At 40.0% G+C, this 27720-nt stretch overlaps 1 protein-coding gene across 1 annotated transcript in view; it reads left to right on the forward strand.

Annotated features, from left to right (window-relative positions):
- LOC109987406 (intermembrane lipid transfer protein VPS13B) overlaps nucleotides 1-27720 on the forward strand; it is a 278167-nt gene that overhangs the window by 217732 nt on the left and 32715 nt on the right. Inside the window, exons 42-46 of the mRNA XM_065957731.1 lie at nucleotides 8569-8765; nucleotides 10729-10910; nucleotides 11176-11396; nucleotides 11508-11639; nucleotides 16592-16753. Of these exons, the coding sequence (XP_065813803.1) occupies nucleotides 8569-8765; nucleotides 10729-10910; nucleotides 11176-11396; nucleotides 11508-11639; nucleotides 16592-16753 (894 nt within the window). The remainder of the gene's footprint in view (nucleotides 1-8568; nucleotides 8766-10728; nucleotides 10911-11175; nucleotides 11397-11507; nucleotides 11640-16591; nucleotides 16754-27720) is intronic.

The following is a 27720-nucleotide window of genomic DNA, read 5'->3' on the forward strand; positions in this document are numbered from 1 at the left end:
TCTTCCTGCTGCTGCACTGATAGAAAATAATAACACTACGGTGGTTGAACGGCTCATTTCACTTAAAATAAAAAATAAAAAACAGCTCAGTTGACCAGTTGTAATCAAATAGAACCAGCTAGGACCTGCAAAATATTATAATTTTAAACATCTTGATCTTGATTAAAAATGTGATTGATAGTGATTAACTATTGAATTTAATCTTGATTAAAAAAAACATTTGACAGCCCTAAAAATAAAATATATGTATTAATTATCTTCAGTGTGTTTTAATAATTATGTATAATATTGCTTATTGGTATAACCAATCTGCATCTTCCTATGGGAACTGCAAAAGATCAATAAGAGACAGACAGATGTTAGGTAAGCTGCATTGGTCAGTACATTTCATATAACCTAACCATTTAGCACAGGAACATGGTTATATGATATTACACCATTATTCTTAAAATCGTCTCTGTCATGGACACAGGCCATATTGTGAATAAATCTGGAAACTCAATGAAAGCAAAGAGTGATGATATGTTTAAAAACACTTGTTTAAACATCTCTTGTGTCTGGACATTATCCAGTCCATCAGAGAACTACTGAAAAACAGGTACAAGAGGTGTAACCTGAGAAGAGAATCCAAGCCTGTCCCTCACTGTTCCCTTCTTTACATCACCTGAAATGAAATAGAAATAAACTGTCTTAGAGTTGAGCTGTTTGCCATTATAATTCCCATGACATGAGTCATGAGAAATCCCATAACCAATGTGTTATTGAATGACAGAGACCCCCACTGTCCCTCCAAACTTGTAATACATGGCCAGCTGTGGAAGTCATCTTGCCTGCTCCGGTGTGAAAAGCCAGGTGTCTCCAATCCCTGATGAGGTTATTATTTGGCAGGCTGTAGCAGCTACTGAGTCTACAGGGCCTCAGTGGGGAGCAGGACGGGGTTCTTTTTCCTACTATCACTCTTCCTCCACATTTCCATACTTGAGCTCACTTTCCTGCTTACCATCCTCAAAGACAACTTAAAACAAATTGTTATTTCCACGGTAGCAAAAAAGAGCAATTTTTGATAAAATAGCTTGACAATGTTTTGGCAGTGGTCATTTTCAGTCTTATCATGTCCAGCAAGGACATAATGATTGTGAAGATTTTTGCCTCTTTGTCGGGTTCAGCAGGATAATGGGGAAAAAAAACTATTGGCCTGATTCTCATAAAACCTGTGGGAATGGTTAAGCTAAGGTCAGCAGAAAGAGAAATGCTGTACAAATTTTGGAATCGGATTTCATTTAATTGTTATTATTTACACAAGTCTATCTGACTAAACCCAGCTAATAGGGCTGAACAGTGGCCGCCCACTTTTTTCACTGTTGAGCCCTATTAGCTGTGTTCAGTCAGATACAATTGTGTTTATCAGGTCTAGAAATATTACAATGACAAGCAGAAGCTGAGAAGCAGATTGTCTAGATGCAGTGCAAGGACAGCTGAAGAAGTATCAAACAAGGTTGATGTGATAAATACACAGACGTCTCGGAAAATTGCATTATCATTTTAGGGTAAGGTAACCGTCCTGCTTCCTCTCCTCTTTGCTTTTTTTTTTCTCCACCTCTTCAGCAGAAGTTTCCCATCTCCCCATATCCTGCGTTTATCTGTCAGATTCCTTCCTGGACTCCCACTATCATTTCACCTACAGATTTCTTCTGTCTGTTTATATCCTCCCAGGAGAACAAGATATTGAGAAGTGCTGCAGATGTCTGGCTACCCCGCAAGGCTCCACAGCTGTACAGTCTGTAATAAGCAAAACTCTAAAGCTCTGAGCTGATTGGGCCGTATTGAGTTACAGTAGAGGACGGTTAATGCGAGGGGATTGACAGAAGGGGGCAGTGGGAAGTGAGAGAGTTGAGGATAGTAATAGTAATAAGAGGACAGTCAAGAGGGGCTATCCTGCCCCGCTGTAAAATAAAATATAAACAATCAATAATAGTCCTACACAAAATAAAGATATATTAAACCTAATATTTTTAAGTCAAGTGCAAATTTGCTGCAATGTCGAATGAACAAAAACAGATCAAGAGTGAGGTTTTTTCTTATAAAACCTCTTCCTAACATACAGTAACAAAGGGAATCATTGTCACAGATGTACACATATGTGTGACGCTGCAGTGCCACAGGTGGTTGAGAAGATTTTTATAATTATATATCCTATGATCAAGTGCATGTGTGCTAGACTTCCCAGGAATAGAACCAGGGCGAGCAGTTTTTCAAACAAGCGACGCGTCACAAAGCCCGTTCACTGACACATGGAGCAGCTTAGGAGGCAGGAAATATTCATCAAGAGAATGATACAGATTCCTAACTGGAAGCAATGAAATGATGAAGCGAGCCAGGGAACATCAGACATTTTTAATTTTTTCATTAAGGATGTCCAAACCTGATTCTTAGTATATAGTATGTGCAATAATGTAAAAAAAAAAACGTGACCAACTTATATAAATTAGCCCGACTGTTAAATAATGCCACTTTCGATCATGTTTATTTTAGCACTGTCTAACTTTGACTTGTCTGTAAATATGGTTTAGTTAGTATTTATAGTTCAATGGACATAGATAGCTAAGTTCACTTCAGACATATCCCATGTATGTGTGTACATACCTATAGCCTCTGTCTTCTAATCCTTCATACGTCTGCTATAGTCTGCATGCTCGCTGGATGTGTGGAAGGAATAAAACACGTGAGGTAAAGCTGTTTGTCAAAACAGAATGTCATTTGTCCCTTAAAAAGCACATTTCAACATGAGTAGTGGTAAGCTAAAAGAATATATTGTACAACCTGTTATTCTAATGACGTGAAACACTTTGTTTGGATTTCTTTTCAGTCAAATGTGTAGGTTTTTGGTTAATTGAAAATTAGCTGCACTTGGACTGTGTTGTTGCAGGATTGAACGTGAATATAGCCTGTTTACATGTGTTATATGCGTCTGTGCTTCTTTCTACAATAGGTCTGTTTATTAAGAAGGATGTCTGACGCGTGGGTGTGTGTGTGTGTGTGTGAGAGAGAGATAGAGAGTGTGTGTTTTACACAGCAGGAGATGTAAAGCAGTGGTTCATGAACATGTGGTTTCCACATCTTTTACTCCACTCCTCATGTTATCTGGCGTGGTCCTGTCTCTTTTGACAAGTCTGTTAAAAAGAATCAGGTGATGAGACTTCAACAGGCAGAGTGATGAAAAGACTATTACTGAAGCCATTTCATGTGGGGAAGCAGTTTGGTTGAGGTACTCTGGCTGTAGACTGAAACAACAAGGACAGAGTGTTTTAGTAGAAGCACGTCTGTGCTGGTTTCTAGACATCCAGGTCATGAAAATTCAAAGCTCAGTCCAAATTAAACTTTGAATTCAAGCTCCTGTGCATGGGTATGTTTTTGTCCTGTACATGTGTACAGTACACAAATCTCACCCTGCTTTATAAAAAAGAAAACAAACGTAGAACTCACTGTGCATCCTTTCAGTAGAAAATGTAAACAAAACCTTTTTTTGCTGTGTGTCGTGGAGTAATCTAATCTCCTTCTCGTACACCTATACTTGGTCGATGAAACTACTGGTATTATAAATAACTCAACCTCGTCCCTGATGGTAGCTTTTGCTTGTGTAGTTAATGTAGATGCTTTAGTATTTATTTCAGTCTGATTCATTATTAACACACTCCTCACCAGAGATTTGCATCGAAGAAATTCTTATTGACAGCAAATAAAGATTCTATCAGTTCAAGAGAAGAAAAAAAAATTGCAGCTTGCACTCGTTGAAACGACTTATAAGCATGAGCTAGTCAAACGTCAGGACTGACTAATACATTCTGCTGCTTGTGTTACAATGACCTCCAGGCCCTGTAGCACACATCTGTCTGTAATAGGAAACTTGAATGGCTTTTGCAGTGCTCATGTCAACAAATGTATTGTTGATTACATGAATGGTTAAAAAAAAAATGAATATTTATAAGTTAAAGTGATACACTTTTTTGACTTAGTATAAAACAGTGTTATGTGAAATTGACTTTTTAAAATGAATACATTGATTAAATGTTACTTTACCAGTTTACCTACAATGTTAGAAGTCCATCTTACCTCAGTTGTTTGTCCAGACACTCACAGGGCATGAAGCATGTTGTGTAAGATAAGCAGGGTTTGCCTCTTCATTAGCCAAAGCCACAGTAAACTCTAATTCTACTGTTCTCCGGCCCTGGCAAACAACAGATCCTATGAAACTATCACTCCTAACGGCAGAAAGAAACTCCAGCCAGGGATCAGAAATGCAGCAGCTAAACATCATGGCTTAGTTTTGTTTTGTTTTACAGGATTTAACAATGTATTTACATTAAGACTGAGCAGAGAGTAGAGGAAAGAGAAAGAAGGCATGCAGCTATCATTTCTCAGGCCTCTGAAGTTACCATGTGCTCACATAGATACAGATGGCAACAAAAAAAAAAGATATAGAGGGCAAAAAGATTTTTAGGAAATGGAAAGACATACTTGAGCATTGAGCTGTCTTGTCATTTATCTTTGAGTGAGTCATGTTTTTTAACTGCTTCTTAACAGGTGAAGGATTGTGTGAGGTGTACCAAACAAAAGGGCGACTTTTCCACAATTTTATCATCTCCTCTCCTCATCCCCCCCCCCCCCCCCCCCTTCTGTCACAGTCCCTCTCGTGTTTTCTCCTTTTTCTTTTCTCCCCCCCCCGTTAAATAGATGAAGGTGGAATTGGGAAGGTTGAGTTCATGTTCTGAGCCATTTTGCTCGCTTGTCCCCCGAGTAGATCATATTAACATTTTATAAAATCAAGATTTCCTGCATTTACATAGTTGCGGTTTCCCAACTGGTTCCAGTATCTCGGAGGGGGAATTCAAACCTCCTTCCATTAGTCAAAGTCAAATTGCTCTCCGCACTGTTTTTACATTCTGTAAAAGGGAAAGCAATGTCATAATGGTGGAGGCACAGCTGAAAAAAAAAAAAAAAAAAAAGACAGATCTTAAACAGAGCATCCACAGGTTACCACCTGCAGAAGGCAAAAAGTGATGAAGGGATAAAAGAAGAGAGGAAAGGGATTTATAATTACCTCCCCACTTCTGTGTGGTCCAATTCTTTGAAACATAAGCAGGTGTCCTCAATTCTCTCCTCCATTACTTTTGTTAGTATTCCTCTTCCTCTGTCTCTCACTAGGGTTCGTAATCCACAGAAACGGTGAGAAAACACAGAAGCTACAATTAAGCACGACCCCAGCTCAAGATAGCAGGAGGACCAGATACTGTTTGTTAGCAGAGAGCAGCAACTTCAGTCCCACCGCAGACTAAAATTTCAAAAGAAAATGTAACTCATTCTCTTCTCATGCACATTCACATTTTTACCATTACCAGCTTTTCTCAATATGCAAATGTAAAAAATTGAATCATTCACTCTCTGTTTGGGTAGCTGCCCAAATGGCTCTGACCGACAAACATCACACCATCTGCTTCCCTGCTGTTGCTTTCGTGCATGGCACTGTGGGATAGCCTTACTTATACCAGCAGGGCTCCGAGCTGCCATCATGGCCCGGCTTGCTTGCAACTGAAATCATCAAATTTCTGCTGGCCTAAAATGAACCATAACCGCTTCTGCAGCTGTTGTTAAAGTCAGTGATTATGTCGTACACAGGTCCACCATGAGCTTAATGTTTTGCGCCTTTCACTGATGTACAACTTTCCTCTAATTAGTCAAATTAAGCAAAGTTTTGTATGGCGTTAGAATCTGAGGGGAGTCAGAGGGGGGATTTTTACCTCAGACTTACACATTGAACCAGAAAGGGGAATAGTGTATTAAAGCCAAGATAACTATTATTTTAGCGGGACAGCGCTCAAGCAGTCCTGCCTTAGTTACAGCTAATGCACTATATAAATAGAAGACTGTCCATGTGGTTAATTTGATCTGGAGTTGTTATGCCTCATCCACTACACTACAGTCCCCCATTTAAACGTTTGGCACCGCAGAGAAAAAAAAAAAACGACGCAAAGAGATCTCAGCAAGGTCCTATTCCAGATTTTTCCACACTGATTAATGTTAACGTATATTAGCCCACCTGAGACAGCAGAGCGGGATTCATTTTCAGAACAATTTTCATTACATTTCCTGAGTAAACATTTGCTCAAGCCGATGTCAATTCAATTTCTCTGCTGGCTGATAGGAGGTAGCTTGCAGTGGAATCTTTCGACATATAGGCATCAGTGGAATAACAGACGACCTAATAGAAGTGTTGATGTTGTTAATAAAAGTAATGGCAGACGGGGCTGTGGGTGTCAGCGACCAGCGCTTCAGTGGGAGTCTTCAGTTGCAAAGACTTTTTTTTAAATGAAGCAGTGATCACATCAAGGTTAATCATCGGAATCAATGTCATTTCTTTATGTTCTGTTTTTTTTTCTTTACCTTGTCTGCCTTTAGTTAACCTTTCAAGAGAGTTTGATTAGTCCTGGAAATTAAACCTTTGCAGAATAGTAGTTTTGGTGTGTCAGAAACAGGGGTGAATGAAAGGTATGAAACTCATACTGTATATACACAGGGCTGCAAACAGTCCTACATTTGTGTTTGTAAATAGATTTGAAATTGAAGTGACTTGAAAGGCTGTTGACACTTTCCAGGTTCAACCTCCAAATGGAACATTGACTCTAAAAATTAAGATAACATAAGATTTAGTCTGATATTTCCCCCTGCGGTCTAGCTGCAGAGTCTACTTTGTCTAGCCCTTGGAAAAATCACAAATTGGACCCATCCAGCCCAGGGAATGTCAGCTATTCAGGGTTACATTTTGTTTATCAGATAAGGTACACACACAATCAGGCAGCGGAAACTGACACTGCCCAGACTGTATCATGCACTCACATACATATGCACACCTGTGTATACATATATTTATACACACATATTGTCTTTCATATGTACAATTATACATAGTCTCTCTCTTGAACATATATACACAATCAATTTGACATATACATACGTACCTTCTCTGCCGAAAAAGCCAGTGCCTGAGGTCCACCTCAAAATGGCCACAAAAATGATTTCACTCATTTTCTCTCTTTTTCCACCTTTCATACGCTTTTTTTTCTGAAATGGTTATCGATTTCATCTCCACTCTCCTCCAAGGCCAAGGCTACAAGTCAAAGGGAGCATGACGCAAATTCAACCATGCAAATGTATTTCACTGTACCATATATGTACCGTGCATATTCATTTCTGAATGCCGTCATGTGTATAGAATATCACAGGTGAAATAAAAAAAAAAAAAAACACCCTCTGTGTTTTAGCAACGGGGTTCTGGGAACTCTCCGTGGAGATTCAGTCAGTTTCCGCTTCGGTGGCTCAGTGTTGGGGTGGCGGGTGCACCACTTTGTCAGATGCAATTATGAGAAGTTGATTCCAGAAAGGTGGTGTGTGGCTTTTCATACATGCTGTAAGCTACGATTACCTCATGCATTCCTCACAGCGCTGTATATCCACACTCTTTTGAATGCAGGGACACATGTCTGTATTCTGGGAACGTTTTTCTCATGCACACACGCGCCAACTTGTTCTGCAGTTCTTTGAGTTTCGTAGTTATCCGGGGAACTTTGTTGGTCTGGTCGAAAATGTGATTGAATTTGTCAGAAATATGGAAATAGACACACACACACACACACACACACACACACACACACACACACACACACACACACACACACACACACACACACACACACACACACACACACACACACCTCTTACTGTCTAACATCCTTCAGGTATGCCACCACTGATTTTGATCAGCAGCTGAGTTGTGTAGGTGGTCAAAGGAACCTGAGAACCTGGTTTAGTTCACACAGGAGCACCAGACACATTTATGCTAATTCTGGCACAATCTGGGAAGAAAAGAAATAGCACTTCCAGTCCGCCGTGTGAGAACATTCAAATAACCCATTTATTATTCAGTGTAAGAACAGCTCCTGCACTTCAATTTGAAAGGCTGTCTTGAAGCACATGGTTGCCTTGTCTTTAGTTATGCCATATCAATGAGGTGTTGTTATGGACATGAGTTATCATCCTTCTGTGTAGGTGGTCTATGTTAAAATCTTTATTTGAAGAGAATTAAACGTTGGTTTGCCTGAAACAAGTAAATGTTGTAATGTTGGTTTCCATTGTATTGAAAGGGCCAGTAAAGTATTGATGCCTTGTGATTAGCTTACCACTGCAAAACATCTCCAGCACCAGTAGCCTATAGCTGGAGTCCTCCTCCAAGCGAGTGGCCCGGGTTGGAATCCGACCTGTGGCTACTTCCCTGCATGTCATTCCCCTCACTCTCTCTCCCGATTTCTGACTCCATCCACTGTCCTGTCTCTCTCTATATAAAAAAAAAGGCACAAAATGCCCCAAAATAGACCTTTAAAAAAAGGCTTCTGATCAATCATCATTCATCATTCAATGACAAAACAAAACTTTCTGAAAACACAACACATTTCCCCAAACATATTTGAAAAGTGCAACAGAACTCCTAATACCAGATCCCTGTGTCTCTCCTTCCAGGTGCCATGCAGCCTAGAATACTGGGATGACCTCCAGCAGGCCTTTGTGCCATACCGGGAGTTCAGACTTTCAGAAAGCAGTGCATGCCAGCTACAGCTGCCGAGCCTCAGTCTCACTGACCAGCAGAAGGAGCTGGTGGCCTCGGACTTGTGGAGGATAGTTCTCAACAATAATGGAGAGGGAGGAGATGAACAAAGGTGAGAACATTCAATATTTTATTTTTTACTTTGTCTGTGTGCTTGTAGGTATCTGTTTTGGTTGTTTGGGTACATCCAAACATGTATATGGAGAGCATTTCTATTCCTTAAATACGGATATGTGTGTGGATCTAAAGTACATGTGCCGTCCAGTGTGAGGAAAAGCAGAGAGAGAGAGAGCACCCAGGCCGCCGAGCACAAAGGGCTAGCAATGTGTCCCTCACCCCACATCTGGTGTGCAGAAGTAGGGAGTGGGTTTGGAAGGCGTTCAGATCGGCCTAATGAGATTTCCCAGCACACCAAGTGCTTGTCAGGGCCCATCCGGATTCCTTCCTGCTTACCTTGAGTGTATCTAATCGAGGGGAAGCTCACGGGAAGCAAGTGGAATAAAGCCCCCTTTGGCTCATGAGTTTCTAGGCCTGGCCTGGACTGGGTTGGACTGGGTTTGGCTGGGTTGAATTGAGATGGGACCGTTTGCACTGGACCAGGCCTGGCAAGCACTGTAACACCTCAAAGAGCATGCCTTTATCCTCTTCTTCATACTACTACTGTTTCCCATCGTCTTATACCTTCTTCATCTATTTTCATTTATTCCTGTCTTTTTCTCATTCCATCCTAATTTGGAATTACCCTGCACGTTTTCTATCCTTCCCTCTTTTACTTCCTGTCAAGATATAGGGAACTTTTAGTGGAAGGGATTTGCCAAGCCCACATTCTGTGTGACTTAGAGAGCTCCAGAGGAGCAGAAAGGGAGGAATAAGAAAACATGTAAGAGAAGAAACAGAGAAAAAAGTCGACAGTACCAGATACAGTGTTAAGAAAAATATACATCTGTGTTTCATTACAATCATACTACGAACACTACATTTCCTTTATGTTTAAATTATTTGTCTCTTTTGATAAAAATTGATTCCTCTTTCCTCCTTCACTCGTTTCATCTGCCTTACTTTAGTTTCCACCAGGAAAATAACTTGGCTGCCCTGCCAACTGGAAGTAATGAAAATTGTCAACATATGATGCTTATCTTTTTAAGGAGCACTCTGCTGCACCAGCGTTTTTCAGGTCTTGAGAGTTTCCTGCTGGAATTTTTATGGTGGATCATGGTAGCAGCAAATTACAGAGCAAATGGTCATTCACTTCAATTACCTTCCACTCAACATCATCATCCATGACATGCAATTAATGTCCATGGAGAGGTTCTCCTGGAAACTGTGGCAGTACTAATGTACCTAAACTCACAGCCTCAGACTTCAGTAGACTCTCAGCATTACTTGTCTCTCGTTTTGCTTGATATTCCTCTTTGTCTAAATAATTGCAGCCTTTGTCTCAAAGTCCATTTCTGACTTAAAAGCCACATCATTGTTTTGTATAAGTTTATACACATATAAGTATAAGTTTAAACATATATGACAAAAAACAAACAAACAAGGGAAGTACAAAAGCATGTTTGATAGAAACCTTCTAGCTTATTTAACTAGGGGGCGGGCGGCTGTGGATCACTGGTAGAGTCGTCGTCACTCAACTGGAAGGTTGAGGGTTCGATCCGCGGCTCTTTAGGCAAGACACTTAACCCTGAATTGCTCCCGCTGCTTCGTCAGTGGCATATGAATGTGTATGAATGGGTTTAGTTACTTTTGATGGTCTCACTACATCTGCCGTCAGTGTGTGAATGTGTAGGTGTGACATGCGATGTAAACGCGCTTTGAATAGTCAGAAGACTAGAAAAACGCTACACAAGCTCAAGTCCATTTACCATTTGCAATTTACTAGAATTGAAATGGGATAAACCAAGCAAATGTTATTTCTGTATAATACTATTATTGGCAAATTCTTGGACTGATCATTATTGTTCCAAATCAAATAATAATCTAATGTGATTACAAAGTTTTTTCTCTACAAATAATATTACAACTATGAAAATATTTTTTCAAATACTTAGAAAATATTCTGCTGTATCCCCCAGTTCTGACAGTGACTGTGGATCCCAGTTGCCATGCGATCAGTTGGTATCCCCTGTGGCGTTGGCAGCCTGCACACGTGTGGACTCCTGCTTTGCATCCTGGTTCGTGCCCTCCCTGGGTGTATCTGTACAACTAGCACAGCTGGATGTTCACCTCTGCCACCACCTTGAACAGCTGGGTACAGGTAATACACACACACAGAGTCTCTTCTCCCTTCACTTTGTAACTGTCGCAAAAATGAATATCGGTCCATTATTGTCTTCTGTTTGGTCATTTAAGTCGACCAATACACAGTTTTACCTTCAGTCACTGAAGTGTCTGCTTTCTAAATCACCTGTTTTTACTTTTTATTAGAAAATTGTTGTTGTTGGGGAATTTTGATAGTTCATGTTTCAATTAAAGATGTCTCACAGTTCAGTATTTAAATACGAATGCCGTGTCTCCTCCAGTTCCATCTAGACATCTTCGTCCCTTCCTGCCAGACAGGAAGTTACCACAGGATCAAGAGTTCATGGTGATTGGTGCTCGGGAGCCACGTGTTTTCCTTCGCCAGTGGGGCAATGGACCTCGTCACTGTCAGGAATTCAATTTTTCCACACAGCTAGACTGCAAGTTGCTGGAGTACCGGAACCTAACCCACCAACAGCTCTTCCAGCCATGTGTCGTACAGGTTGAGCTTAACGTTTACAGTGATTTTATGGCATATATTTTTGATACAAGGCATAATTGAGAAAATGTGAAAACAAGTCAATTAAGTATTTCCCCTCCTCGTGTGTTTCAGGGCCAGGCTGCAGCCACTTGCTGCCCCAAGAATGCCACATTGGATGTGAATGTATTTTTGGATCCAGTTTCACTCAACGTCAGCCAGTATACCATCCACACTGTGGACACCGCCCTGCAGAGCTGGCAACAGGTACCAAGAGTTTCTGATGAAAACACATTTTATTCAACCATACTCAAAACAATACATTAAGGCCTAATGAAGTGTCATGCAAAAAATCAGACATTTTGTTTGTCATTAATTTGTGATATTGCTTTTGGCTCTGGCTTTGATATAATTATCAAAGTGTTCGGAAATCCTACAATTTTCTAACGTTCTTTTTTTTTTGTCCTTTATTCATAATTTTGTAATGGACAAATGTCTGAATTTACTCCATGGAAATGGAAGGGGAAGTAATAACGTGATTTTGCCTGTGGTTTCATAGATAGTACTCCCATAGTGTGGGCTGTGACTCAGTGGTAGAGTCAGACGTCTCTTAACCGCAAGGTCAGGGGTTCAATCCACAGGTCCTGCAGCCCAATGTCCAATGGGTCCTTGGCCAACCCCAAAACCTCCCGCTAAGTGTGTGAATGTTTAGGTGTGATGTGGTGCAAAAGCGCTTTGAGTAGTCAGAAGACTAGAAAATATTGTATACAAGCTCATGTCCATTCACCATTTACATATAAAGTAACTATCACAGGGCCTGGTAAACCCATAGAATAATAACAATGTTAGTACATGTGGAGAATATGCTGAAGTGTTTTGTCCCAGATAGACAGATCAGCTAAGCACACTCACAACAAAGTGGATTTCATGAGAACAGCGTTGGTCATATGCCAGTTGTAATAAAATTTGCGACATGGAACTGCCTTTCAGCTTGCTGTAAACTCTGACTAAGAGGCTATAGTGTGTCTGTTTTTGGGCTTCTCGTCCTATGGTCCTCATCATCTCTCAGTTCTCAGCTCTCAGCACTGCCTCTGGTAGCCAGGATATTTGTGTGTGAAGCATTGCCCATGAAAACACTGTAAAACTTGAGTGGTGACACCTGCCAAGACTTCGCCATGCCCTAGTCCCCCACCCACTTGTCTACCTTATTCAAACGCACGCACGCACACACACACACACACACAAACACACACTCTTTTTATATAGCCTACCATGGCTCTTCTCAGCTCAGCTATGGCTGTGCTGACTCATATACTGGTCCCTTGAGGTTGAAGGTACTCTCATAGTTATGCATGCTTACAGACTCATTGCCAGGAGAGAGAACTAATAGCTTGTGTTTTTTTTTTTTTAGAAACAGCTGTGGTATTTTCCCTATGGAAAATCAAATCAAACAAGCTGTATAAAAAGATACCATAAAGTTATTGTTTTGGCTGGAGGTTTAATACCTTTGTTTTCACCCAGTGACATCAAACGCTTTAAACAGACTGTTGGATGATGGGTTGTAGTTGACCCTTTACTTCATCATGCATCATGTAACACATGCTGGGGAATGTTCCCTATTTCTCCTGGTAAATTTAGCCATAAATTACACTTTTGAGCATTGGTCATGTTGTGACGAATGCTCATTTTGTAGCTTTATCAAAATATTTTGGAAATACGTGTATCCATGGCTGGCTTCACAAACATGCCAAGCATTTTTTAGTTATTTGTTGTTCATGTGCCTTAAGCCAAAGCTTAACTTTTACTGATTGGATGACATTTTAATTTTCTAAAATTACATCCTTGCCATTGAGACCCAAAATGACAAACAATCAGAGAAATCCCTTCTTCACTTCTACATAGTCACTCTTTAGCCTGCAGTTAGCTTCAAGAAGGCTGCATTTATCTTTTATCTTCGCTGGTATTGGGTTGATTCATAAAAGGATTGAGTCTGCTGTATTGCCTTGGTTGGTCTAAACAGAAGCAGCCTTGTAACTTGTGTAGAAGCTCTTAACTACCTCCAGCTTTTATCACTTTGCTGAACACAATGGAAAAACACACCATAATTAAAGGCTAGATGTGCTTCATGTGGGTATGGTAGTTCTTGAGTAAAGGTTATTTAAAGGTCAAGTACAAAATGATGATTCTTTAGAAAGGCTCTTATTTGATCTCTTTCAGAAAACACTACATAAAACTCTATTTACCTTTGAGAACGTCTCTGAAATTAAAACTTGGTGTAATCGTAAAGTCGTGCAATCCACTATATTGGGAGACGTAAAAGCAGTTAAGCTCAAACGTATCTTTGATCTGATTCAGCCAAAAAATTCTGCAAACACTAGTGCACACATTGTCCATACATAGAAAGATCTGATCCTTTATGAAAACATAATTAGAAGCAGTTGGAAATACCAGCAGGCTCTGTTCCTCCGCAAAAGGAGGATGTATCCTAACGTGCGTAATTGTTTCAGTAATTTTCATGTTTCCTGGTGTCAAGGCTGGCAGGCAGGCCTGTTGTGTTGTGGCCTTTGGGGTCAGCATTGAACCAGGGAGGAGATTTTTCAGCAACTGCAAAACCAATGCACAGCCAGACAAGGCCACCACAAACAGAACATATGGGCTGAATGCAGAGCAATAAATAAATGAAATGCAGTTTCTGGTATCCATGCGGATTCATGCTTTATTATGTGTCATAAACATTGCTATTCATATTCATTTTTTTAATTAAGCTCAGCTTGTACCCTGCTCAATCATCCTTAGTTGCTACCTTCAATCAAGTCCTTACTTACAGTTCAGAAGCCAGCAGGATTTCAGGTCCAATTAAGCTCTTATAAAACTGAAATAAAAGTAAGGCAAAACAACAGTGTTACACATCTTCAGAAGGTTTCTTGGTTCCAAGGATGAACAAAAAAATGTATAATAAACTTCTCCTTGGTTGATTGCCCGATGTGGCCCCAACCAAAGCCTCTAACCTCAGACCCCCTCTCAATTCTCAGTCCCCATCCCAACTTTCAATCTTTGCTGCGTCTAACCCTAACCTTAGGGAAGTGGCTTTGGTGGGAAGCCACACGAAAGCCCAGTAGTATTTCCACACACTACTTTCTCACAGAATGTTCACAGGCTGTTTTATTTGCAATTGAGACAACAGGAATTTCCTCCTGTATTTTTTCCCCTTAATCCTCCCATGTTTAAATGATTCTCTTCTTTCCTTTGCAAACCAAATTTTTTCTTTTTTAAAACAGAGCGAGATCATGTTCCTTTATGGAGCAGATGTGTAGACTGGGGTCATCCATAAAAGAACACATTGGTAATTTTAGATATGATTATTGTTTTATAATGTAGCTTTTACAGGTTTAACTATCTCTTCCATATTGTGTTGATTCGTCTGTTTTTTCAGTGGTGTCTGTTTGTAAGACATTTTACTGTACCTGGTCATTTATGCCATATAGGCACTCTGCTATATGAACTAGACCACGTGGCATCTACAGTAATATTATTGGATAGATTTAAGGAATGTACTATGCTTTGATTCTTGGCAGGTCAGTATCTGAAAAATATCAAGTTATTTTTTGCTCTTGAGGAAAGATTTATCAATTCAGTTTGATTTTATTGATAATAAGCCAACATAACAGAATACATTGCAAGGCTCCTTTCATTAAAAAAAAAAAACAGGTCTATATATAAGTTTGTCATATGAGATGTTCATTTTTCTCCTCTTAAAGTGCCTGAAAAAAGGAAGGTGATTATGATTACTGCAGAACACTTTTCTGATCTGTGTATCAAGTTGCCTTGTGAATTGGAGTTGAAAGATGATACCATCAAAGAGTCAGCTTAGCAAAGGCATCTTAAGATGGCAGCAGGAAGTTTGTAAACCGCAGTGTCGGATTTGAAAGGGAGCACAGATACTGTTCCCCTATAAAACTAGAAATGAATTTCAACCCACTGTCCCAGCTGTCTCATTTATATTTGCTCTCTCTCTATCACCCTCTCTCACGTCTATCATCAAGTGCTTTTTTTTTTAATGGTGTAAACTTTCCCATCCACTTTCAATAGCAACAACAACCCTAGGACCCCGAACGTGCTTGGCAGTCAATGTCTGAGCTTTTACTGCCAACCTCTTTTAACCATCAACCATCAACCCCCTGCCATTTAAAAGTCCACAGCAGGCTGGGGTCCCTATTTGTTGGGATAGTTGAGCAGTTATTGAGAAGCTGCCTGAACCACAGTCATGAGCCTCATGAGTCAGGGAGGGGTGTGTATGAGAGATCCCTTAAGGGCCCAAGAGCCTTTTGAAGGAGCTGCAGTAAACATGCAGCCATGCGCTTGATATCTAATTCACATGTACACTTTACACAGTTTTTAAATTGAATCTTGAAACCTTGCATGGAAGAGATTTGATACACTGCCCTTTCCTTGTGAAACCATTGTTTCAAACAGCAACCCAGTGAGCTCTTTACTCTGTGCTCTTGCATGCAAGGTGACTTAAGAGTGGAAAGAATCCCATGACTTATGTTTTTTTGTGATGCTTTCTAAATGACGTATTGATTTAGGTGGGCCCGAGGGTTACTTGTTTTATGTGCTCTCAACAAACCACAGTATATTGATTACTTTAACTTGTAGGAGTGCCGACTTTAAAACGTTCAAAGTATTGAGAAAGAATTTAATAAACTTGCAGACACAAACAGAGCTGCCATTTGGCATAAGTAGACATCTACAAGAATGTGTATCTCACCAACAAAAAAAAGTTACAAAAAGGAAGTGGAATAGTTTTGCTTGTTTTTATTTTTAGATTTCACTTTAGCAGAGAGGCCTGCTGGAGTTTTTTGTGTAGATTTTACCTCAAGTAAGTCTTATTATTCTCTCCCCTGTTGAGGTTGTGATGCCCCCACATTTGTCCCTTTCCTCTTTCTAACATTTTGGCTGATAGCTTCATCCCCAAGGTCTACTTGTTTGATATTGAGATGAATCCATACTGCAAATTGTTGACACCTTGTGTATACAATTACTGCACACTCTGTACATAATACCCAACAATAAACACACACCTGGAAGTCGCTTCTGCTGTTATTCACACACTCTCTTTCTCATGTAACTCCTCTTAAATCTCCTCTGTTCTTTTCTATCTATTAACCAATAAATCCTACCTCACCTCACGCCCCCCCAACTTTCTTATTTTCTCTCAGAATGGGAACCCAGAAGCTGAGGAGCTCGTCTACAGCCACTTTGTAATCTGTAACGACACCAATGAGACACTGCGCTTCGGCCAGATGGACACGGATGAGAACGTGCTGCTGGCCAGCCTCCACAGTCACCAGTACAGCTGGAGATCACACAAGTCTCCTCAGGTATTGCGCACACACACACACACACGTGCGCGCGCAAACACAAACGAGTACATAGCCCAGGGACCGGGACATATCTGACCGTCCAAAGTCAGTTATGGCTGACAACATACACTCAACTTCAGAACACCCATGGACGTTTCTTCCAGATAGACATGACTTCATCGTTTATTAATGTACACCAAACATATTCACTGATCGGCTAACATCCAAATATATTTCACACATAATGCATAGTTGGCCCCTATGCTTTCACATACACACATTTTCTTTACCATTTAAATGTATACCTGGATGCATATGTATACTACTGAACACAAACATACTTTACCAATGTGTTAAGAATGGCTTTACACATACAGGTCATTTAACTCGCTTGAGCACTGATATTATTCTGTTCTCAAAGGTATGCACACCAACACACTGGAAACACTGTCATCAGCCTGTGGCCACTATCTGTGTGTTTCTGTCAGCGCTTTCAGACAGTGCCCTGACAGCATTGTTAAAGAAGATTGATTATATTTAACCCATTGTGGTTTTGAGGTTGAACCGAGGGTGGGCTGGCGATCTGTGGCATATGCGTGTGGGTTTGCTGCACACATGTTTCAGGACCCCCATGTTATAAAAGGCGAGTGTGAGAAAGTCAAACTTGAGAAAAGACATGGCCATAATTGCTCACAGTAAGTCAGTAAGTCAAGTTGTATTAATCATCGATCATGGTTAATCTTTGCTCTTACCTCACTCTCGCCCAGATGCACACTCAAATTCCCACATACACACACGCACACACACACACAAAACAAAAACACAAAACTTGGAGAGTGCCAATCTGGCATATCAGCATAGCAAATACCACATTTCATTCTGGCATGAGTCAAAATGACCCCTGTATTTTCAGAGATGTTTTGGAAGAAAGATTGTCCATGAGGGCTGGATGACATCATAGATGAAGAATGTGATTCCAAGAAGGTTCTGTCATGTGTTATTCTATCATGTGTTTGTGGTATATGAAATATGTGTTCTCAAGATGAACATAATTTGTAAAACTAGATAAATAAGAAATAGTGCAACTCTGCCAAAAACACTCAGCTAACTTATTGAGCTTGATGATAAAATGCCTGCCAATGGGTCCGCCTTAGCAAATTGTAGTGCACACCCCTAATTACTTTTCAGGGTTATAAAAATAGTGACACTGATAAGGGAGAGGGTTGTATTTCTTTAATGGTTGCATGGTCCTGCAACTGTGTTTTTGTAGCTCTTACAAAATGAGATTCCAGACTTGAGTATGAGTGGTAATGCTGTTTTGCTTCAGTCCCACGACACTTCGGAGTGTCTAAAACAACTTTGTTTATCGTGAGCCACCATTCTCCAGAGCTTCCTTGTTCTTCCTTTGCAACCTTTTATATCTGTTAGCAAGCTCTCCACATCAACCCCCCCGAGATCTTACCGTTAAAACCTGTCTACTTGTCACTTATTTTCCCCACGTCGTGTCCTATTCGGAAATAGAACTTTGACCTTTTTTTTTTTCGACTGCCCATTTATACTTTTATTGTACATTTATGCTTAACTTATACCAAAACGGTATTGCTCGTTTACATGGGTAGATTATAATTGTTGTAAACAAGACTGTTCTCTTTTCAACATGAAAATAGTCACCTGTGTGCTCAGGCTGCTGGCCCTTGCTGACAGGCCCCAGGCCCCCCTGACTGGACAGGATTGACCATGAACAGCAGGGGTCGGAGCGTGTGGGTACATTTGACCAAATTTGGTGGTAAAGATAAATAACTTAGATTGAAGGTTGTAAGTGGGGTTGTTAGGAGGTCGAAGCAGAATTAAGGGAGTCCCTTTTTTCTTGCGGTAGATGGCATCGTCCTGGTACCACCATAGGGACATTTGGAGATATATTTTAAGGATGTGTTCTTAAGCGTCAGCATAAAACACGTTTATGGGATAGCCCTTTTACTATCTATGTAACATTGTAAATGTAAGAAACAAACTGTCTCAAAATGATGCAAATAAATGAGTCCATGAAATGATTACTTCTGGAGTACATGGGTATTTAAATTTTCCATTGTTTCACAGAGGCAGCTTTTAGTAATTGCACCATCAAAATGACATTTTTCACTCCTCAGATTTAAGATCAAACTGTCACATTTCACTTCATCCCGTGTACGTCCTTTTCTGATGACAGCCTTCTCTTAACAACTGATATCATCAAACATATGTTTGTAGTTATATTTTACTTTCACCACTGGTGCTGCTGAATGTTACAGAATAAATCAAACCATTTGTGTTTCACTTTCAGCTGCAGTACCTCCATTTCAGACCTATTACATCTTACTTACATTTGAAGTCAAGTGAAACATTTTAATTTGGGCAATCTCGACATTTCACTTGTTGTCATTTGTATCATGTTTTGACTTAAGCATATGCACATGGTTTTGTAGTCCCATGACAAAGGTAAAGAGGGAGATTGTACAGTTTTGGAATTTTATGGCTGCTATATATATTTAATAAAAGGTTGGCAAGGAGTTGTCAGAGGGGATACTCTACAGGCAGGCTTAAAAATATGGAGAGGACATCCATAAAAAGGAGGCAGGGGGCAAAGGTTGAGCCATGGTCTTGACACTCACAGTTTGGCTGAAATAACTACGATGGCACCCAACAAAAACCGTAAGTCCACTCGCTTTCTTGCTGCTCCTCCTAGCTTCAACCATTTTTCTCTAACCATCATGCACAAACGTGTTAAATAAGTATTGATTAGAAGATTTTCCAACCATACATAATAATGGTATGTTTATTCTTTTGGTCTTATTTTATTCAGCTATTGCTAGTCTATTGAAATAACCAAAGAGAGTCAGGAGTGAGGAGAGAACTTCATAATGAACAGCACCTCTCTTTTTTTTATTTTTTTTTAGCTTGAACTAAATCTTTAAATCATTTTAGTCATACATTCTCCTGTGTGTGCTTTTGTATCTCCATTAGTGAAAAGAAAGAACTTAAGCACATCATTGAGTGGTTTTACCAGTGTACACTTCCCAAAATGTTGATATACCTCTGAATATCTATCACTTCTCTGAGAAGAGTGTTTTTACAGGGAAATGTGAGCCTCGGCTCAGGTCAACCTCCCTCTCACTGTTTATCTGTTTCTCAACATCCCTTCCAATCTCTCAGCCATCTTATTTCTGCTGTCAGTCAAAACCATAAGATGGATTAAAGGGTCGATTGAGGCAGTCACGTACTTAGAGCCTGCTGTGGTCTAACACTTGATCAAATTCATACCAACACGTGCACACTCAGACCCACACACAGACACTGTAATAAAATGTTTCCTTAAGCCTGGAGTCAGGCCTCTGTCTACTTTCACTTACAGGCTCTGCATGCCTTCACACCCCAGTATTTACCAGCCAAGGTGAAGGAGTTTATAAACAAACACTATTTTAACCATTTATACACGTTTTTCTTATTTTATTTATTTACTTATATAAGTATTACATATAAGATGATATTAGATAAAGATATGGATACATATAGATCAATAGAAATATCCATAAATATATAAAAACATCAGAAATATCACGGATGCACCCGTAATTATCTTTATAATGAAGCACAGTTTGTATCACACACACACACACACACACACACACACACACACACGTCACTGTCCCCGCCCTGCTGTTTTTCATGGCCCTAGCGTGTGGCGTGATGTGGATGGTTGAAATATCTGGCTGCTTGGTACAGGATGCAGCCCGGCTGATGGAAATCCCTGTGGTTAGTGTGGTTAACAGAGAGAGGGGTGTAAAAAGTCCCCTAGATTTGGGAAGTGCTTTTTAAACACTACAAGGGAATATTCACAATTGGAAAAAAATTGTAATTCTGCTTCTTCAGAAGAGCTTGTTTGGGGGATGTGTGTCTTTGTGTGTTGTATTTGTATGGGTGTCTAGGTATTGTTCAATGTGTGTATATGTGTCAGTGTTGTATTGGAGTGTGTGAAGTTCCCAGAGGTATGTGCTGAAGTATAGCTGCCCAGGACCATTAGTCTGTGGTTAGATTGGCCGTGTTGCTGGTAGCAGGCGTGGCAGGGAGGTGTGCGTCTCTGTGAGTCTGTGTGTGGGAGACAGAGAAAGTAAAGAAAGTATAAGAATGTTCTTACGACATTTCACGTCATGGGCTTTGTTTTGTGTGTGTTTTTCCTGTCTGCTTTCTACCTGCCAGTGGTGCCTTACGTGGGTTTTTACTGTCTTTGCCCATGGCTAATACACCAGCTAGTGAATGTGCTAGTTCATCGTTATATTTACCACAAAAGTAGTTTCTGTTTGTTCTCGGGTCTGAACAGAGTTGTTGAATTTCTACACTAAAGCAGTTAAAACAGTCTGTTAAATGTAACAGACTGCTCCTCGCTCTGCCTCATCTTAGCCTTACGCAGGAAGTCACAAGTAAACTCCAAGTATTGGGAAGCTCAGAAGAACCACATTTTCATCTGTATGGCCAGCCGTCTTCTTTACGGATAAAAGTCGAGAGCAGTCCTGACATGACTCTGGTGTCCGCTCACTATTTCTAATACATAGTTTAATGTGATATTTTCAGTTGCTAAAAACGAAGGAGCACAGTCTTCTTGGATGACCAGTTAGTACAATAAACAGTGTCATCAAAAAAATCTGATAATTTCATGAAAAAAATCCCCCAAAATAAGGGACACAACACAAGTACAGCCAAGAGTTTAAGTTCAGCTGCTTAACTGGCTGAGTTGACAACTAGCAGACATGTACGTCTCTGATGTACGTCGCTTTGGATAAAAGCGTCTGCTAAGTCAATTGTAGAATTGTAGAACTGGTGGTATTCACCTGTCACACAAAGCTGTCACTATATGATTCACTAATAAAAAATGTCTGTTCACTGTTCTAAAGTAATGACCTGTTTAAGCAGTACCAGTTCTAAAATGCAAAAGCAACTATATGCAGTTGAAGATCCTCTTTAAAAAGCTAACACCAAATTGCAACAATTGAATCAATGTTTCATTTTACCATTTGACAATACGACCGTTTTTAATGACAGCTAAAAACGAAGAGAGAGAAAAGAACAGGGACGAGATTAGCAGTGACTCAGTCTGTACGAACTTGTGTTGGAAACTGGAGGGTCTCCAAGTCAAATCCCATTGTGGACATTTTTTATTTTTATGCACGTTTTTTTTATATATATATGTATATACATATATTCAAAAAATAGTTTTGCCCCTGTCTTTGCCTGTGTCTAAAACTGATACTTATATGTTGTATAAAATAATGGATGTTCCCGTATGCTTATTAAAAAACAAACAAATTAATTCCTTCTTTGTCAACCGCAAACATTATGTTACGGAATCTTTCCAGAACTAAGTATACTTTCAGGCTCAAACAAACTAATCCACGAGCTGAGTGTACTAGAAAAGTGCGATCTAAGATCTTTTCAGTTTTAAGGTTTAGTGAACATATCCATTTCATAAGAACCTTATAGAATTGTAATGAATTCTTCAAGTATTAGTCGATCTCTATGAAGTTGCCAGAGAAACAGAGATATGGCTTCTGAAAAAGTTTTGACCACAAGAAGCACAAAAGCATGTAATAATGGTTTCCTTTTTTTCACTGCCAAGTCTCAATGGTATAAAGGGATTAAAGCCCTCTGAGGTGATTGTTAGGGACTTAAATTCAGACCCTAGGTTGTGACACATAGTTGGACTATTGAAAGATGTCCGGCTAAATACATATTTCATTTATCAGTAGTTACGTGAACAGTTGATGGTCGATTCATTCATCCCCACTGATTCATTTTTGATAGTTCATCAGTGTGAAACATCACAGTCATAAAACCTACTGTGAGACACTCCAACTTGTCTAGACCTGTCATCTGAAACAACTCACTTGTGAATTTATGATAAAATGACCATAGTCATCCCGGAATTTTTATGAAACGAGTTGTTATATTTGAAATTGTATTTGTTGTTTTTACTTTTGTCTCTGTAGCAACAAGATACACAATGTGTGTGAGTCAATTGGTCAGAAGTAAAGTCAGCCCAGTCCGATCATTACCATCATGGCTTCAGATAATCTCGGAAACAGAACAGTGTTGGTATGCAAGGTTGCAGCTTGCATCTGTTCTGCTAGATTTATATTCCTGGACTCGTTGCCTCTTAACAGTCAGTGGTGAGTCAAGGGGAATCACCCCTCTTAGTCAGCCAAACTCGAAGGATTAAGAAATAATAATGATCAACTTTAAGAAAAATCACAAGGAAGTAATGGAACCCTTTATCAAACCAGAAGTTTAGAGCTCTATCTCAGTGGTTCTCAAATGGTCTTGTCTCAGGACCTGCCACCAACTCCTTAATGGGAAATCATGACCAAAGTTTCTGATCATTTTCAACCAATCAGAATTATTCAATAAAAAATGTTCAGTTTGGACCTCAGACTGTACAAAACATGGGACAGAACAAAAAAAGGAAAAAAACGAACATCTTTTAAAATCTCTTGACAGACTATTTGACCATTTCTTTTTCAGGCACACATTCGCGACCCATTGAAATTGGCTCCGCAACACAATTTTGGGTCCCGACCCCCCTCCCCCACCCACCCCACCCTCCTTTCCATTGTTTTTATGTCTTTGTAAAAAAGACATAAAAAATGATCTTAAATAAAGCCAAATATTAGTCATACAGAGCAATTTGTAGTTTATGGTCACCTTGAAGAGAAGCAGAAGTGCCAGGAGACAGCTTTTGTAACCTAGCTACAGAAAGTGCCAATGAGAATCACTCTAGGTTTTTGATAGGCCAGGGCAATAATGCAGGAAGTGGACACATGTCCTCATTCATCAAACTTGAACATGAGCTTACGTTGGGTAAGTTAGCATTGCCATAAATTATATAATATTTTAAAACGTGTCTATAAATGTGTTCATCAAAACAACATGTACAACATCTTGAACTGGTCCTCCACAGCTCATGTCTACTAATGTGTATCTGTTCACTGGGCATATAAGCCAATGGGGTCTGCATCAGCAGCCAGAAGACCTTTAAGCCCTATCTTCTCTACCCCAGTTCTTCATTATGTTCTCCAGCCCTCAGGTGGGCGTTGTTTACATGTGGCTTCTGTTTGCATTTGTTCTTTACATTTGTTTGCAACGGTTTCTCACAGGAGTGCTTGTCTTGGACTCTTCCAAGACTTGATCAGTTAAAAATTAATTGTGTCAAGGAAACGTCTCAAATAGTTCAGAACCTCATGTTTGGATTTCTGTCCACAACAAAGAAAGGTTTTAACAGCATAATTTCTCATGACTTTTCTTAAATCTATGACTCCTAATTGTTTTTGGAGCCATTCTTATCCTTCTGCAACCCACCATTTTGTCCTTGTTGAAGCATTACTAAACAATAGCTTCCACAGTGTCCTCCCCCACCTGCCAACAGCAGCTATTTTGATTGGAAATACATGGAAGACAGTGAGTCCTCCCTCATCCATCTGCTGTTCTGAGTTTGATGAGTATTCTTACTCTCACTTGCATGCTGTAAATATAATTTTGATTTCATGTTTTATAAGACATAAAATCTGTCGTTGCTCTTTGTGTATATATAGTTGAGGATTGTCTTTCTGTTTGTAGTCTGTCCAAGAGGATACTCTCCCACTGACGTGATGAGATTAATTTAATAATCATGTTGATGAGAGCTGAGCTGCTAGAATCTCATATTTGTTTTCTTTTCACTTCTTTTTAGACATGTCAATGTGTTAGCAGTTTAAAAATTAGGATTTCCTTCTCCACATCAGATCCTTGGCCCTGAAAGTTAAACAAAGCGTCCTGAACCCCGGGTTGCAACCCTACATGGACATCAGAACTGTTTCTGGTTGTTTTCTCCACATGAAAGAAGTGTTGCTATGTTTCATGACCCCTAGCCACATTGTCACAGTAGATCTATTCGATTGAAATCCCAGTCTTAAATAGCCTTAACAACATGTGTTTGACTGTGATGTCATTTGCAAAATGAGGTCTTTCACTGCGGTAGATTTCTTTTGTTTTGACATAGTTGGTATATTTGAATTACGGCTAAAATGGTTTTGATTAAATTTCATAGACTACTTCACACTGGAAGCTTTAATGGTGAATTCTGATTTTGGTTAGGCTGTTAAATGTGGCCTGTATCAGATTCCTTTGTCAACCAGACATCGTCCTGAACTGACATGCATGCACAAAAGAAGAACAACAAAGACGTCACAATCAGCACAATATGCTTTCAAACACAGGTTGGTTATGATACAACCCTTTAAGTTTTGCTTGTACAGAAGTGTCATCCAAAATACTTAAAAGGTCTAACACCTACCGGTAACTGTTTTCATTTGGTGGGGGTTACTCCAGCACGAAACTGTGACAAGTTTTGCTCAAGAGTGATGTCAAATCTGCAATATTTCCAACCTGGCTTTTCAGACTTAGGTCTCATTGCTAAAGAACAGACATGTATCTGATGTAGAACACATTTAAATCTGATTCCATGTGACTTGTGCTGTTCAAGCTATCAAAAAAATGTGAATAAGTATATGCCAAGTATTTGAAAGACAAAAAAAGGAAAGATTCTTATAGTCACACACACATCATATACTTTTCATACCATTTTACTAAAACATGTGGAAAGTAGCAGGGTGCACAGCTCTATATGTTGTCTAGTTAAAGCAATCCTACTAAACGCTTCACAGAATTAAAGTATTTCTCTCATCAATTGAAGGTAAAAACAACAAATGTGGTTCAGCCCTAACGAGACCTAAGCCTGAAATGCTTTTTTTTTTGCTATTCCCCAAACTAGAGAATCTCCCGTCCAACATGTTTGAAAATCAGCATGAATTATAATATTTTTTATTGAGTTCATTTGTGTCAGCTCGGCAGCATCTGTTCAAGACAATAATGCACATGTCTTTAAGGCACTAGAGTTTGAAGCAGGAGAAGCCTTTTTTTTGTCTATGAACATTATGTGGTGAAAAGGTTTTCTACATTTTCCTCGGCCTCAGTTTCATTACACAATCGACCACTGTGTGGTTAAGGGTAGCTGTATATGGTTAACCCATGCTGCATTTGGTGCTCCAGCAGGAAAGCTTGTGGTTTCATCGCAGTAAACCAATCCTCTCTGTAGTGAAGTGTTACATTGCACTATGCATTGCATTGTCAAAACCACTGGAGAGATCAAATGCATTCATCTTGTCTCAGTTGGACTGTAGTCAGCCCACAGTTTCTAATAGTTTAGAGGTACTCTAGTTATATTCACGGTACAGCCACTAAGTTCTCCCCTTGCCTCTCATCTTCTTGATCCTCAGAAAAAAAATCACCTTTGGGTCACTCGTATGTAAACGTTTGTTGTGTGTTTGTTCTTACTTAATTTTTAGTCAAAGTAAAGTATGTATTGACCATCCATTACACTAATGTGTTTCTGCTGTTATCCTAGTGTAAGCAGGGATAGGCTTCAATGTCATGAGACTTTGAACAAACAAGTAGAAAGGGTCATGTTTTGGTGGACCTTGAAACGGCAGTCTGAACGCCCCCTGTTGATATTTCACCTTCTGTATGAATGCCACAGAGGCGGACTTGGGGGATGAAGTGATCCCCTCTCTGTGGCGCCTTCGGAGGTAGAAGCAGAGGTGTTTCAGGGACGAGGTCTCTGCCCACAAACCCAGTGCTGTGTTTGGATGCATATCTGAGTGTGTGTGTATGTGGAGCTTTGTGTGCCGTGCTCTCTCGGGCTTCTGAAATGAATCTTGCAATGTGAATACACAGACTGGGATAGCAATATTACGCTGGTGAATATGAAAGTCTTAAGGTGTAATGACGGTGAAGCTTAGTTATAGCGCTGTTGCAGATTTGCCCCATGAAAAGGGCTTTAGTCTGAACATGCCCTGGGTGAATCCATGTAGTCCTTCATCTTAACCGTGTAAGACCCTAACCTGTGTTTGAGGCTCAGTGAATATGAATGCTTCAGTCATACTGTATTGTATTCCTACAGAAGCCCAGGGCAAATGTTGTTTTCTTTTGTTGAGACATGGTCTCTGTCCTTCCAAGGGTCTTAGACCACTGACTTTTTTATATCCCCAATGCGGTTTACAAACCCCTCTCCTCTCATACAGTACTTCTTTTGTCAGCTCCATTCATTGGGTGCAAACTCTTCCCGCGTCTGCATCTCCTGAAACCCTTAAGGCCCTGCATGTCTAGGATGCCTTGCTCGAAACCAAAAGGAGAACTATGGAACAGTGTTAGTCGAGCATAAACCCCTCAACGTCCCACACAATGCCTTCTCTCTGTACCTTCTTCCAGAAACCGCTTCTTAGACTTGCAAATCTGGGGCTTTGATGTCGCTCTCTCTTACTTCTTTTGACAGAGAAATGGAGCCAAGGAGGAGCGAAGCATTGCAGACAACTGTTAAAGCCACCATAATTCCCTCTTGTTACATGGGTTAGCCCTCACTACCCTGGCAAAGAAGCTGTTGTGTCTCTTATTCTCCCTTTAACTCATTTAGGGGTTTTTTTTCTCTCAATGCAGTTCAACTTTGTCCCCCCCTTTCGTCGTTCCCAAACTCATCCTTCCTAGAGGACAAAGTAATGCGTATTCCTTTGTTTTGTTGTCTGAGTAGAAACCTGTTTCTCATTTTTGAGGTGGCTCCCTGGTCTCAGAGTTATTTCAGCAAACAAGACAGAGCTCTGTTCCACATCCTTCTTTTCTCATCAATGCCGACATAACATTAAATAAAATTGGCAGATAAAAAAGGCTCGTATTTTTTTGTCATTTTCAAAAGACTTAAAGTTGGTTTTGATTTTAGATAATTGGTTTGAATTGAATGATAATTGAAATACCAAAGACCCGCTGCTGCCCCCCACATCCCCTTCCCTGGCCCTGTTTCGGAAGCTACTTGTATTGTTTATACCACGTTTCCATGTTTCACTCCTGTCCCATGTTACTGTCTGAGTAGGATG

Source organism: Labrus bergylta, chromosome 8 (assembly GCF_963930695.1).
Source record: "Labrus bergylta chromosome 8, fLabBer1.1, whole genome shotgun sequence".
In the NCBI taxonomy this organism is placed as follows: Eukaryota; Metazoa; Chordata; class Actinopteri; order Labriformes; family Labridae; genus Labrus; species Labrus bergylta.